General features: G+C 37.5%; 1 protein-coding gene and 1 long non-coding RNA gene across 4 annotated transcripts; one reads left to right on the top strand and one right to left on the bottom strand.

The window, feature by feature from the left end:
* The first annotated feature begins 1,621 nt into the window (after window positions 1-1,621).
* Window positions 1,622-4,220, top strand: LOC103945381. Of its 2 annotated transcripts, XR_666947.3 has the most exons (3): window positions 1,622-1,804; window positions 2,246-2,436; window positions 3,313-4,220. It is a non-coding gene; the product is annotated as an uncharacterized LOC103945381 (long non-coding RNA). The 2 variants fall into 2 exon arrangements; XR_007258306.1 differs by lacking the exons at window positions 1,622-1,804; window positions 2,246-2,436 and adding an exon at window positions 2,443-3,216.
* On the bottom strand, window positions 4,070-10,623 carry HCT3 (shikimate O-hydroxycinnamoyltransferase-like). Of its 2 annotated transcripts, none has more exon segments than NM_001302311.1 (3): window positions 4,070-5,230; window positions 9,720-10,171; window positions 10,533-10,623. In NM_001302311.1, coding segments are annotated over 2 exon segments (1,317 nt in total). In that variant the 5' UTR covers window positions 10,140-10,171; window positions 10,533-10,623; the 3' UTR covers window positions 4,070-4,333.
* Between the last annotated feature and the right edge of the window lie 5,088 nt (window positions 10,624-15,711).

The raw sequence follows: 15,711 nt of genomic DNA, 5'->3' as shown, positions 1-15,711 counted from the left end.
CAGGCCTAAACCCAGTCGGAGCCCAGATCCCAGTCGGAGCGTGGGTCCGCACATAGACCTGCGCGTGGGTGCCCGCCTGTGTCGGCATATAGAGCACACGCACCTTCACCAAAGGCACTATGCTTCGCCGTCCATGACAACTTTTCTAGTGAACTTTCCGGCAACCCATCTTGGCTTGTGGCCATTGGGGCCGCCACTTTACGACGGCATGTGGAGTACCCGAGGTCCTTATGTTTTTCGACATCCTGAATCCGTTTATGACGTCTATTTTCCAAAATTCAATTGTTTGAGTAGAGTTTTATCAATTGGACCCTTTATGTGCTAGGTGCATTTACTATTAGAAATGCATAAATGAAAAACATGATTTAATGGTTACATTTTATGAAACATTTTATGAGTAAATTAGATTTTACTTTTTATGAGATATGATGCTTTACTGAGAATATTTTGGAATACCATGCTTTATTGATTTCATGTTCTTGGTAGTATATATGATGGATGACTATATACTATGAAGATGTTTTGAGATATGATGTTTGAGCTACGGAGCTCCGTTGAGATATATGTACTTATGTTGGAAAGATTATATTCAATGTTTTTGTGCTTATCTAGTGGTCACTGTTCTACCTATAGGCAAGCGTATGTTCAGCCTATAGGGGGCGTATGTTCAGCCTGCGGGCGTATGTTCTGTCTACGGGCATATGTCCTACCTTCGGGAGATCATTATACCACTATTTAGCACACTATATAATGATATATGTTTTATGAAAGGTTTTATGGCATGCTAGGGCTTTCGGAAAACCTATCACATATTATGTTATTAGTTTTCATAAACTTTGGGGGTTAGTACATTATGGAATAACTATGTTTGTACTACTTATATATCAACTTGGTCCACTCATGTTTTGTTTTGCGCCCCCTCATGACTTAGAATAGAGACATACAATCCCAGAGTCAAGGCACTCCCGCATCGGTACCTTCAAGTCCTCTCGGTGTAGAACCCATTCCTTGTTCATTAAATTATATATGATTTCTTTTTAGTGTTCTAGATTAGTTGTATGCTCTGAACACGTTCCTCAATTGCATAATCATTGTATTTAAATTTATAAGTCTTATTTATATTCATTGGTTCTCATGCATATTAGTATGGTTTCGTCACCTTCGGATGTCGGCCAATACGTGCCTACCCTGGTGATCAGAGGATATAAGGGTCGAGAGTGTCAGAGCACATGTGGCCGCTTGGCTTCACACATAGGACAACTTGCTCTGATACCATAAAGAAAGTTGGGGTTCTACCATAAAACCATTTGGTAATATGGGGAGTAGCCTAACCTCTTATAAGTCTATGCAAAGTACTTCCTTCCAACAATATGGGACTCATTCTTAACACGTGTATATGTACTGACCTCAAGTCTGCACAGAACAGTAGTGTAAAAATATTATGCCAAAGCAAAAATGGTAGGGTTTCGGAATGTGCCTGCCCATCCAATACATGGTTGGCCCTCTTTGACGCTACCATTTGCTGAGTTCCTTTTTAGATTCTCTAGATATGTAGCTACAAACTAGAGAATATATAACGTGGCATCCCTAAAGGCTTAAGGCCTAAGCCTTTAGCTTTTGGCAGAGTCTACCCCTAATTCCCGAGGTATTTCCCTACCCCATTCAACCAAGTTACAAAAAATGAAGGGAATGAAATTACACACATGCTTTTTATTCAGCTTATGCACTCATGCCCTTTCAAGCTCGACTCTCCGGAGCTTCTTCGAGTTAGAATTTGAAGATGTACACGGACGGGAAATTCATGGTAAGAGATTTGTAGAAAAAGGTATGTAGGCTAAAAATATATTGATACGTGAATGTGGAAAAAATGGAAGAGAATGCTTTTTTTCTCATTATCTTTCTCTACAAGATTACAAGGATATATATACATGATACAAGTGTGTAGATAGGACAAGGTAGCCGTCCTAGTGTGTAGGTAGGACAAGGTAGGACGGCTGTAGGACGACTTGACGGTTGTAGGACGGCTAGTGTGTAGGTAGGACAAGGTAGGACGGCTGTAGGACGGCTTGATGGCTGTAGGACGGCTAGTGTGTAGGTAGGACAAGGTAGGACGGTTGTAGGACGGCTTGACGGCTGTAGGACGGCTAGTATATTCCTTATTTGTCTAACAAGATTTGACCGACTTATTATTTTAACCGATTGATCTTTCGAACCACTAAATAATGTTGCAGTGAATATTCTGAAGTAGTGAGGCATGCTGGTGTTGGTGGCTCAATCGAACCATATTGCGAAAAACATGAAACGAATGATTCAAGGAAGATCCAAAGAGGGAAAGGGGTTGGTTCAAATATTGCTCATCAGTGCCCAAAAAGTAGGGCAACACCGATGATTGGAAGGTCCCAGCAGCCCTTCCTGTTGACCAAAACCATGTTGCAAGTAACCTTTCCTTTGTTTTTCATTCTTCCCTTTCAATTACTCTAAACATGTTTTGGTTTGTCGGAAACAGATATGAAGCGTTGGATTGTTTTTGTTTTTGGTCAATTTGCTTTGTTTATTGAGAAATTTTCTCCCATTCTATTTGTTACTATTATTAAGGGTTTAGGGCAAGTTTTTGTTGATATCTTTATTTTTATTGGCAAGTTTGTTTGTAAGCTTGCCAGGATTGTTGATTTCTAGCAGTCACATAAACTAGTAAATGAATGTGTTATTGTATGAGTAGTAATTCTCTTCCCGATGTTGGAACTTGGAAGAGGCCTCAAGTTCGAACCCCCTTTCCTTGTTGATCAGTTTAGTTTGTCGTTATTGGATACATAGAATATAGTGAAGACTTGACGATGGGACAACATGAATTACATGGTGTTGGTCCTATGCCAAGCTTAACAAACACAACAGTAGTGTAAAAATATTCCTCCAAAGCAAAAATGGTAGGGTTTTCGGAATGTGCCTTCCTATCCAAGATATGGATTGCTCCTCCTTGACGCTACCATTTGCTGAGTTCCTTTTTAGATTCTCTAAATATCTAGCTACAAAGTAGAGAATATATAATGTAGCATCCCTAGGGCTAGGGCCTAAGCCTTTAGCTTTTGGCAGTCAAACAAAATGAAGGGAATGGGAATCAAATTACTTACATGCTTCTTCTTCATCTTATGCACTTATGCCCCTTCAACCTTGCCTTGCACAAGCGTCTTCAAGTTAGAACACGAACATGGTGTACAAGTACTAGAATTTCATAAGAATTTAACTTTCTTTATTATTTCAATTGATTGATATTTCGAACCCCCGACTAATGTTGCACTGAATGTTCTGTGGTAGTGATGCGTGCTGGTGCGGGTGGCTCAGTCAATCTGTATGGAGAAAAACATGAAACGGATGATTCGAGGAAGAACCAAAGAGGGAAAAGGGGAAATGGCCGTGTGGATTTTGTTCATCGGCACCCAACAGACAATAGTAGCGCAACACCGGTGCTAGCAAGGTCCCAGCAGCCCTTTCTCCTCACTAAAACCATACTGCAAGTAACCTCTGCTTTGATTCTTGTTCTTCCCTTTCAATTGTTTTGACATGTTACGATCCATCAGAGACATATACTGAATATGCAGGTTTGGTGTGTTTTTGTTTGGTCAATAAGCTTTGCTTTGTTAATTGGGAATTTTTCTCACATTTTCTTTGGTGTTTTCCTGTTAATCCTATCTGTTGTAATTAAGCTTGTAAGTAGATGTGTGCTGATATCTGTTATTTTTTGTTGGTAAGTTCTCAGAAATTGTTTGTAAGCTTGTACCAGGATTGTTGTGCTATATATTCATTTAATCTCTCTCTGAAACAGGACTTCAACATTTTTGCCTCTTCCGCAAATTCAGAAAAAAATTGAGCTCCTTAATCCTAAACCAAAGAACCGAAAAGATATGCGACGATCAATAGCACGAAACATGGTAAATGTATATGACTAGAGCGAGATCACACCAGTAAAAAATAAAACAAAAACAGATCTTTAGGTTCTGCATATATGATTCTGAATTTTCGAGAACTTATATAGCTTCAACACAGACAATTATCCTTCGCGCAACCAAAGAGATATAACAAAATTAAACATTATGTAAATTTAGTATCAATGCGTAATACAATTGTTGTCAAAGTCCTTAGATGCGTACAACTTATGTTCTATATCAGGTCGAGCAAATAGTCAACCGACAAAAGTATACCCAATGGCATTAACCATGTATGAGCAAAAAAGCACTAGGAAAGAAACACGACCACTTTCGAAAATTTATGCAAACCAGATGATGACCGAGCTGGCAGTAACTCAAACCAGGATAAACTTCTCACGCATATCGTTTCCTTACATGTCATATAACAACTTCGAAAAGGATTTCATGTGTTCGGTTTGCAGACAAATGGCCACCGATAAACTCCCATCATTGGTTGCACTTGGAATTATAAACGACAACCCCTCGAATGCAATTCCACCAGGTCCCATGAAAATGGGCCGACCCCATCCAAAGTCGGCATCATGGATTGGCAGCCTAACCCAACTAGTTATCCCCAGGTTTGGACACCTAAAACTATGAGCTCCACGAACAAGGGCAGACAGATCAGGCTGAAGCTCAAGATAGTCGAGGGCAGATCTAAGATAACTATCATCCATACGCACCAAACCATCATGGATACGGCTGGCAGCATACCAAGTTGGTTTTGATTGGATATCCCCCGCGACAGCAATTGGTGTTGTTGTGAAAATCACATTGCCAAAGTAACCAGGTGGGAGTGGTGGTTGCAATCTGGACCTTCCGTCAGTGGCAATATATAGTTTGGTGTCTTGATCATCGGGAAGTTCACGCGCCTTGCATGCACATCTCCAAACATGACCTGACAACATCTCATATGAGCTATAGCTGACTGTATTCCCAGCTTCCTTAGACTTGGATTTCAAGATGTTGAGCTGATCCCGTGTTAATCTAAAAATGGAGACTGTGGTGCTATCCGCAGCACCAGGTTTTGCGCTTTGCAGAGGGGTCTTCATCTGTGGAGCAGGTTGGTATTCAATGTGGTGGAATGCAGGCTGAGGTGGGTCTCGGGCACGAAGCAATGTCCTGTCGATGAATGGTGGAAGTGTAAGGTCAAGACCACGAGCCATATCCGACCATGTGTTAATAAAGTGCAGACCAGAAAATCCATCTGCTGCATGATGCTGCATTCCAACACCAAGTGACACTCCTCCACATTTGAAGTACGTGACCTGCAAAGAGTAAAACCCAAACCATTCCTTGTAAGTTTAACTGTTGAACAATTCCACGACTTCAGTAAGTTGAGGTAAAATGTAAGACGAGGCTGAGGATTCTAAGCAAGATTAGAGATAGCCTGCCTCCAATTGGTCAAACGATTGAAACATTAAATAGTATTAAACATATACTAATATCCCCAAGGAACCAATCAACCAAGTCAAATGGATGACATCTTCAAAACAATCTTCTAAATTTAATCTATTAGTTTTAACCCTTAACCAAGTCAAGCGGATGACATCTTCAAACTATTGATATGTTCGGAACTATTATTAGCATCCAAAAAATCTCATTTTACACTCATCACAAATGTATTTTTTTTTTGTAATTACAGAAAGTTTGGAGTGTCAAATGAGATTTTTGGAATGCTAATAACAATTCCCATAAATAATTAAATTCAATATTTGTCATGATCAACACAAATAATATTTAATCTATTCATTTTCACTTATAAGTGAGAGGTCTTAGGTTCGAATCTCGTGGATGGAGAATTCGATACCAAATTAGGTTATCCATTGTGTGGCTAAACCGAACTCCCTCTCTCCTTAGTGTAAAATATATTGTTGTATTCAAACAAAAAAAATAAAAAAACCTTGGAACCCAGAGTTCGAATCTTGAATCCGGCACTGATAACATACCCTTATTTTCATAATTAAGTATCTTCTTCTATCAGCCTTCATCAACATGGCACACGTCTGATTAAAGATTAGGACCTCTACGTAAATGTGGAAAAGTTCAAATTCAAATCAATAATATAATTAAGAAACCTTATTTAGCCTTAAGAAATTATAACAAAGGAAAATGGAGCAACGTGTACAACGGAATAGGATTCTCTCCTCTCTTATTTGAACGGTCACGATTAAGTCACGTCAACATATTATATTAATTTTATATAGAAAAAAAAATACAAAATAGAGAATGTGAGAGAAAGAGAGAGAAGGGAAAAAAATGAAAAAAGAAAGGAAAATAATCCTAATCCGTGTGCAACACAACTAGTACGTTTTTTCAACACCATATTATAATCTATACACAGTTTGCTCCAAATGTCAACACAGAGATGGTTCACAAGCCATTGCTAGATTGACTTTTCCTCAAGCCAAAAAGTCTCCTACAACATCACTAATCCAAAATCTTACCAAATGATCTCAACTATACCCACATTCTCTAAACTATACATCCACCAGTTGACCATATTAAACGTATGAAACTTAATGAAATGATAATATCTTTCTACGTCTTTTTCAGTTAAAATGGCATCTGAAATTAGTATAACTTCTCATTTTGTTTTTTGACAATGAAATTAATAGAAGTGGTCATTGAGTTTGTTCGCTGTAAATCATTTTGGTCATTCTGTGAAAATATTTGTCGACATCCTCATTAAGTAGAGGAGTTGGTTTTTCAAAAATACCCTTAAAAGGTGGTCACAGTAGTCGTTCGCGTGACAAGTTAACAAGGACAATGGATTATTATGGAACGATGAAAATGATTTATAGTGAAAAAATTTAGAGACCACTTCTATATATTTTTATTGTCAGGATCTAAACTAAAGAATTATGCTAATGTCAAGAATGATTTTGACTCAAATATCTCTTTTCACAAAAGCCAAACTTTTGCACCCCGCTTGTCCAGGTAGATCTTTTCACGTAAGTTTAAAACAATAAAAACGAGACTCATATATATATGTGATGCAAACAAGTATCAAATAAAGCTAATTCCAATTGCCAAAGCGCAGGTAAAGTTGCTACCTAAATTTAAAATTGACATCACTCACTCACACGTGTAATTGTACGTAATCAAAACTCAGAAATTTTACTCTAAAAGAAAACCATTTTAACTGCTAAATTTATCGCAACATGACATAGGCTGATTTAGGTGGGACCTATTACCTACCAATATGATCATTACTAATTTGACCAATTTAAATAAATGTTGGTGTAGCTTCCCAATTAATACCTCCCATACAGATTTCATTTCATTAATCAAACCAAAAAAAAAAAAAAGGTGCTAGTCTGATACTATCTATTTTAACTAAAAATCACATTTTTATATTAAAAAATCAATTCTAGTACTATTTATTTTATCTTTTATTTTATCATTATTGTTAAAATTCAAAGCTTTCAAATCATTTTCATTAGTTTTCGTTCAAAAATAAAAAAATAAACACTTCAATAAATACACGCCCCCGTCTGTCTCTTTTCGTGACCCGATTAGGATCCACAAGCGATGCCGTATTCAAGAGGAGAATGTTGGTGGAGAGCTTCATGTTGGGGGAGAATCCAAATCCATGTCAAGCAGGTTTTTTGTAATTTACTCGTTATGCTGATTTAGGTGGGACCTATTACGTACCAAGAAATATGATGATTACTTATTTGACCAATTCAAATAAAATGTTGGTATAGCTTCCCAATTAATACCTCCAATACAGGTTTCATCTCATTAAACAAACCAGAAAAAGAAAATGTTGGTATAGCTTCCCAATTAATACCTCCAATACAGGTTTCATCTCATTAAACACTTCAATAAATACACGCCGCCGTCTGTCTCTTTTCGTGACCCGATTACGATCCACAAGCGATGCCGTATTCCCTTCTTGTCGACGGAAAACGGGTCTGACCCGTCTCCATCTCGTTGTCGACGATGACGGCGATGTAGAACCCGGATTGGAGTTCGGGTCTGGAATTGAACTGGGCTTCGAAGAGGTCCCAGAAGAGGAGAATGTTGGGGGAGAGCTTCATGGAGCCATGCTTCTTCCTGAAGAGAAAGGACTTGGGTGGAGGTAGAAGGAAGGGGAGGAGAGCAACGGAGGGAAGGGGATTCGAATGAGTGGCGGAGGCAGTTAAGGTGGAGGGAGCAACAGGTGGGGAGGTTGGGGAAGAAGAGTGAAGGCGTGGGTTTGTAGGATGGGTCCCCTATTTTTTTGTTTTATGAAAATAAAATTTAATAGTTAATTAATTTTTTAATCCAAATAGGCTAAAAAGTGGATCCCGCTTAAGTCACGTTCGTATTTAATAAACAAATCAATAGAAAATTTGACAAATGTCAAGTGAATTTGGATCCTCTTTGACGCAATTAATTGGGATCCTCTTGATCAGTGTTAGTAGATTGTTGAATTTTTATCCAACGACTACAAACATAGAATCCTCTAAAAGTTATAATAATTGCAACCGTTGGATAAAAATTCAACGGCCCACTAACACTGATCAAGACGATCCGACCAATTGTCTCGGAGAGAATCCAAATCCATGTCAAATAGCTTTTTTGTAATTTACTCGTAAATTTACTAACCACAACATGACATATGCTGATTTAGGTGGGACCTATTACCTACCAAGAAATATGATCATTACTTATTTGACCAATTCAAATAAATGTTGGTATAGCTTACCAACTAATACCTCCAATACAGTTTTCATTTCATTAAACAAACCAGAAAGTGCTATAACTTCCACGACAACACTGAAAACGACCACCCGAAACACTATAAAAAAAATTACACACTTAAAAAGTAAAGAGTAATCTTTACTTTTGTAAGTTAGTATTGGGTTTAATTTATTTAGTTGGGTTTGAACATTTAGAGCATCTCTAAATGAGATGTTAAAATATCCAAATCAATCATAATGGTAACAAAAGATCGCATTAATATTTTCCAATCGAAAAGCCAAATTTGATGTGGCATAACATGAATTGACATATCTCACCCTTGCTGCCAAATTTGACAGCACCTTCATATTTTTTTAATTAATTATTAAATGCTTTTTATTAATTTTTTATTGGTTTAAACCATTATCCTTTGTTTCTTTTCATTTCCAATGCAAAAAAAATACATATAAATTATTATTTTATGTTTAAAATTTGACCTATCGGTTGGAGATTAAAAGTTTAAAATATGCCAAAATGCCACATAAGCCTTCAAATTTAAATTTTATGTTTAAAATTTGACATCTTCTTTGAAGATGGTCTTATTGGTTATATACGTCACCTTCTTTTTATTATTTTTTATTAAATTATGATAAGTGTCATCTCTTATTTACAAATTTATTTTTACTCAATTTTAAAATTAAATATTAAAGCACTTTTTTTTAGTCCTATTCTGTATCTCAAATTTTTTTTCCTTTACAGATTAATTGTGTTAACTAATCTATGTTGTAGTACTATATATATCAGCATATATAATAGCATGAATTTAGAAATGCATGGAACAGGCAATTTCTTTGAACTATTTTCATGAATGATAGGTATATTAAATTTTATTTATTTTCATAGATACCTCTATCAAATATTAAACGCAATTTATCACATTTAGTATAGATATCATATATGATGACATATAAATTTTCTTATATTCAAATTAAAATTTGAATAAAAATAATTAAATTAAAAAACTAGACTATTTCAGCAACTCCTCAAATTTTTGCAACTGGATCAAAATACCGATAAGTAAATTACCTGTAACAGTAAGAGAGGATAAGTCGAAATCCCGGCGGCGTAATCAACGGAGGGGATGAGCTTCCGGAGCTCCAGCGTGGGAGCGAAATCCCCGAAATCATCGATGACGGAGCCCGTCTCCGCCTCAACAAACAGAACACCCTGGCCGCCGCAGTCAATCTCGATACGACCGTCGTCGTCGCGCTTAAGCCGCCCCGCCATAGGGTAGAACGGCACAAGAGCCTTGGACAGAGCGTGCTTGAGCACAGCCGGGTCGAAGAAGTTGGACGCACCGTTTGGATTCGGCCTGTAGAAATATACGCTGGGCGTGTGGATGCTCGGAATCACCAGGTCCACGTTCGAGTTCCACAGCGCCTTCTTTGGCGTCTCCTCCGCCGGCTTAACCAACGTTGACTCCCTCACGGTAACGTTGACCACCATGTTCGCGCTTCGTTGGGCCCCGCCTGGCACACCTGCATTGCACCCCAGCAAAACACTGTTATAATAATATATTCCCTCCTCGGCTAACGTGCGCCGTCCTTGGTGGTATTTAATTTAATTTTTTGAAAGTAAAAAAAAAAAAAAAAACAAAACATTCTCAGGCATTCCTTTTTCGAATATATTTTTCTTTATAAATAATACAGGGATACACGAACCTAGCCGTCAGGGCTAACGGGCTTGCCGGATTTAATTAAAGTAAAAAAATCCCATTTCTTTCCTTTCTCACGTTTTCCGTTAACGTCCGCCGTAGTTTTCAAAAAAGTGGCGTCGTGGTCAACATGCGCCGTCGTCTAACGTTAAAAGATGAAAGAAAACAAGGAACGATGTAATTACCTTGTAATGTAGGGTTTGTGATACCGACGTACTTTAGCAGAGGGAAGGCAGAGAGAGTTGAGAGAGAGAGAGAGAGAGAGATTTGGGAGTTGGGAGAGAAAATGAAAGGAGAAAGAGGAAGAGTGGTTATTAAGTAAGGACGAGGGAGGGGAGGGGGTAGGTGACGCTTTCCAACTAAGTGGATATAATCTCGAGCGAGCGCGCAGGAGCGAAGCATCTGTCACTCACCTACCGTGTGACCCAACTTTGGCCACTCACAACATGCCACGTCAAATTGCAATCCTTGCCCACCCCGGCACAGCCCTTTCCCCATTTCTCTATTTTTGTTGCAAAAGGAAAAAAAATGTGGGTTTAATTTGCTTTAGAACACACCTTACTATTAGGGTATAGTGATATTTATCTCTATTTGTAAGTAAAAGGTTTTAAATTCAATTCTCGTTAAAGATGAATTTAAACCACATTATTGTTAGCTTATTATGAGACTACATTTATCCCCTCCCGTATAAATAATATGGTTTTTTTTTATTTAAAAACGAAAAAAAAAAATTTGCTTTAGGACGAACGTAAGTGATGCTTGGAGTTGGTGGGTGACACTGTACCTTTCGGTTTGTCTAGGTTGAAAGTAATGCAAGAGTAGAGTTGGTAAGATGGTGACCTATAATATTCTTTTTTTTTTTTCTTTATATTTTGAAAATACATCAAGAGGCAAAAGAAAAACAAAACAAAAATAAATAAATAAATAAACATAAGAGAGGTCTTTCTTCTAGCTTTCCTTGAACTCCTACCGTCCACCAACTTTCTAATACCTGGTAAACATTAAAGGACTTTAAACAATGTTCAATTAATCTATACTCCTGCTTACAAGTTCAATTCTGACCTGAAGCCCTTGATTGTAAGGTTCTTTTTTCAACCCTATGATATATGACATTTCTTCATTCACACGTACCTCCTTGTACATGACGAAATTCCTAATCTGCACTTGGACAATTTTCTTTTTGAGATTCTATGACATGTTAATAATACAACATGACAAGTTTCTTCCATTTCAAAATATTAATAATAAGGATAATGCTTGTGTTCCATCTACGGATAACCCACTTATTCCCCCACTTACCATTAATGTATGTTCACTCTAAGAATTAGAGCAATTAATAGTCTTTATCATCATCTAAAGATTATATCTGCAAAAAATCAATTTGGAGATCTTTTAATCATTCTTATCGATCAAACAAATGGACGGCTCATCAAGAGGAATTTATTTGTTGCCAAAACCATCAATGGTCTAACACGTATGAATGACTAAACAATTTCGAAATTGAATTATTTTTTTGCAAATATGATATTTAGATGCAGATAAAGAGAATGAACGGTTCTTATTATAATGTTCCCAAAGTGAACATACGTTAATTATAAGTAGAGAAACAAATAGTTTTCCCATGAGAAGAACACAAGCAGTATCCTAATAATAATAACAATAACAATAATAATAATAATAATAATTTCCTTCACATGGTGTTGTACAACATGTGATATTCGAAATAGTCCTCTTAACATCTCTCTATAGATTTTCATTGTCAAGATCCAAACAAAAGAGTTATGCTAATGTCAAGAATGATTTTGACTCAAATATCTCTTTTTACAAAAGCCAAACTTTTGCACCCCGCTTGTTCATGTACATCTTTTCACGTAAGTTTAAAACAATAAAAACGAGCCTCATATATGTGATGCAAACAAGTATCAAATAAAGCTAATTCCAATTGCCAAAGCGCAGGTAGAGTTGCTACCTAAAATTTAAAATTGACAGTCACTCACACACACGTGTAATTGTACGTACTCGAAACTTAGAAATTGTACTCTAAAAGAAAACCATTTTAACTGCTAAATTTATCACAACATGACATAGGCTGATTTAGGTGGAACCTATTACCTACCAAGAAATATGATCATTACTTATTTGACCAATTCAAATAAAATGTTGGTATAGCTTCCCAATTAATACCTCCAATACAGATTTCATTTCATTAAACAAACCAGAAAAAAAAAAAGTGTTATTCTGATATTATTTATTTTAACAAAAATTCATATTTTTATATTAAAAAATGAATCCTAATACCATTCATTTTCAAACCATTTCCATTTATCATAAACAAAAATAAACACTTCATTAAATACACCCCGCCGTCTGTCTATTTCCTAACCCGATTACGATCCACGAGCGATGCCGTATTCCCTTCTTGTCGATGGAAAACGGGTCTGACCCGTCTCCATCTTGTTGTCGACGACGACAGGGATGTAGAACCCGGATTGGAGTTCGGGTCTGGAATCGAACTGGGCTTCGAAGAGGTCCCAGAAGAGGAGAATGTTGGGGGAGAGCTTCATGAAGCCATGCTTCTTCCTGAAGAGAAAGGACTTGGGTGGAGGTAGAAGGAAGGGGAGGAGAGCAACGGAGGGAAGGGGATTCGAATGAGTGGCGGAGGAAGTTAAGGTGGAGGGAGCAACAGGTGGTGAGGTTGGGGAAGAAGAGTGAAGGCGTGGGTTTGTAGGATGGGTCCCCTTTTTTATTATGAAAATAAAATTTAATAGTTAATTAATTTTTTTTAATCCAGTTAGGCTAGAGAGTGGATCTCATTTAAGTCTAGTTTGTATTTAATAAACAAATTAATAGAAAAATTGACAAATGTCAAGTGGATTTGGATCCTCTTTGAGGCAACTGATCAGGATCCTCCTGATCAACAATTATTATAATTTTTAGAGGACTCTCTGTTTGTAATCGTTGGATAAAAATCCAACAATCCATTAATACTAATCAAGAGGATCCACTAATCCAAATCTATAATAATAATTTCCTTCACATGGTGTTATACAACATGTGATATTCGAAATAGTCATCTTAACATCGCTCTAAAGTTAATATCAAAGAAAACTCTAAATCTTAACACAAGCAATTTTGTATTTCGACTAAGAAGAAGATTCAAGTTAATATTTGGTATTTCTCAAACCAAAATCCCAAATATTGGTTTGCACTTCGACATATAATTACAGTCAATTTTGCACTTGGTTTGTAATTTTTCTTTTACGTTATTATTATGCTACTATTTTTTCAACTCGTTTTGTACCTCGACATATAAGACAATCTTCAAGGGTTGAACTTAGGACAATAGAAAGAAGAAGAAAAGAAGAAATAGGGTGTTGGTGGGTGAGAACCAAAATCACAAATCACACAACTAGAACGAAAAATCCCAAAATTAATACGTTTCATAAATAAGACGTCACATACCAAGCATTGAAACCCTTGCCAAATCTAAAAGAAAAAGAAAGAGAGTATTAGACATAGGACAATAGAAAGAAAAAGAAGAGAAGAGAGGAAAGAGGGTGTTGGTGGGTGGGACCCAAAGCTAAGAGTATTGGCTCCCACTATGTTTGAACTTTCATATCCCCGGTTTCCATTGGAGGTTGGGGGTTGGATTGCGGACGGAGAGGACACATTTGGACACATGGGATGATGGGAGTAGAAGAAATGAGGAAAACGGAACGGTTGGGGTTTCGACGTTATAACGGTGGTTGGTGGGTCTGTTAGTTGGGGGTAGCGTCAGCGTGACTGAATATTTCTGGATAAGGATCACAAAATGTAATGAGGGGCTTTGGATGTGCATTGGGATTAATTACTTATTTATTAAATAATTACGATTTATTTTATTGATAATGTGCGTTTGGGAAAGTCAGAAAGTAGACGCTGCCCTGCTTCTGCTTCTGGAGTTGGTGAGGCCTCTCCTTTTGTCGGTGGGTTGGGAAATAGAATTCAGGTTCTTCCGTTCTTGTGCTTGGTGGTTAATTTCGACTTAAAATTAAAAGTTATAAAGTTATATTTGACTTCAAATTTGATTTCAAAAGTTATATGATCTTTATTAAGGATACTATTGTAAATTCATCCTCAAGGGATAATACTTAGAGACTAAGGAAAACTGTTAGTTTGTTATAGTTTTATTTTCTCTTAGTTAGAAAGGGTTGTGACTTGCTTTTGGCTCACAACTAGTATATATACTCATACTGTCTCTCAAGGTCCTGTTGCTCAGTTTTCTTCATCTTTCAACAATTCCAGTCGTGGACTGGATCGTAATTCTAATCGGAGCAATCAGTATAATCGGGGTAATTTCAGGCAATCTAATTCTCAGAGGTTTTCCCAATTTCATCGAGGCAATAATCAGAGGTTCAATCGTGGTGCTCGCCCTAATTTTTCATCCACCCGGAAACTCTCGTGTCAAATCTGTCGCCAATCTGATCACGAGGCCTGCACTTGTCCTCATCGCATGGATCCTCACTATAATACCAAGTCCTCTCAATCGGCTTTGGCTGCCAGCACCTCCAATCCTTCTTCTTCTCCGTGGATTGTCGACTCCGGTGCCACCTCTCACATGACCAACAACTATGCCACGCTCCAGAATCCTGAAGCTTACACAGGCCCTGAACAAGTGTATATTGGTGATGGCAAAGGTTTGCCTATCACTCATTCTGGCTCTTCTCTTCTTAATGCTTCTCCTAGTAACTTTGCACTCAAATCTGTGTTGTATGTGCCTGCCCTGAAACACAATCTTCTGTCTGCCAATCGTTTTTTAATTGATAATCAAGTCTCCATGCATCTTTATCCATCTCACTTCGTTGTGAAGGATCTTTCTTCGGGGAGGATGCGTTTTAAAGGTCCTGTTCAGCATGGATTCTATCAGTTTCCTCCACATTCTTGTACTACTGCCAGGCATCTCGCTCTCACTGCTGCTCCCAAAGCTTCCAGGACTCTTTGGCATGAACGATTGGGCCATCCTTCTGTTGCAGTTCTTAATAAGCTGGCTTCCAGCTCTGGTATCTCTATGTTACAGAATAAGAGCACTTCTCTTTGCTCATCTTGTATCTTAGGCAAAAGTTCTCGGTTGCCATTTGTTTCTACTACTAGTACTACAAAGAAACCCCTAGAACTAATTCATACGGATGTTTGGGGCCCCTCTCCTATTGCTTCTAAGGAAGGTTTTCGATTCTATGTCATCTTTGTGGATGACTTTACTAGATATTGTTGGCTCTACCCTCTGCGTTACAAATCTGATGTACTCTCGTGTTTCATGCAATATAAGTCATTGGTTGAGAATGTTCTGTGTACTAAAATAATTGCTCTAAGATCTGATTCTGGTGG

This window comes from the organism of the source record quoted next, unplaced genomic scaffold, assembly GCF_019419815.1.
Source record: "Pyrus x bretschneideri cultivar Hongxiangsu unplaced genomic scaffold, Pyrus_bretschneideri_v1 Contig20, whole genome shotgun sequence".
NCBI lineage: Eukaryota > Viridiplantae > Streptophyta > Magnoliopsida > Rosales > Rosaceae > Pyrus > Pyrus x bretschneideri.
The sequence above is the reverse complement of the archived record's forward strand: the minus strand, read 5'-3'. Positions and strand labels throughout refer to the sequence as shown.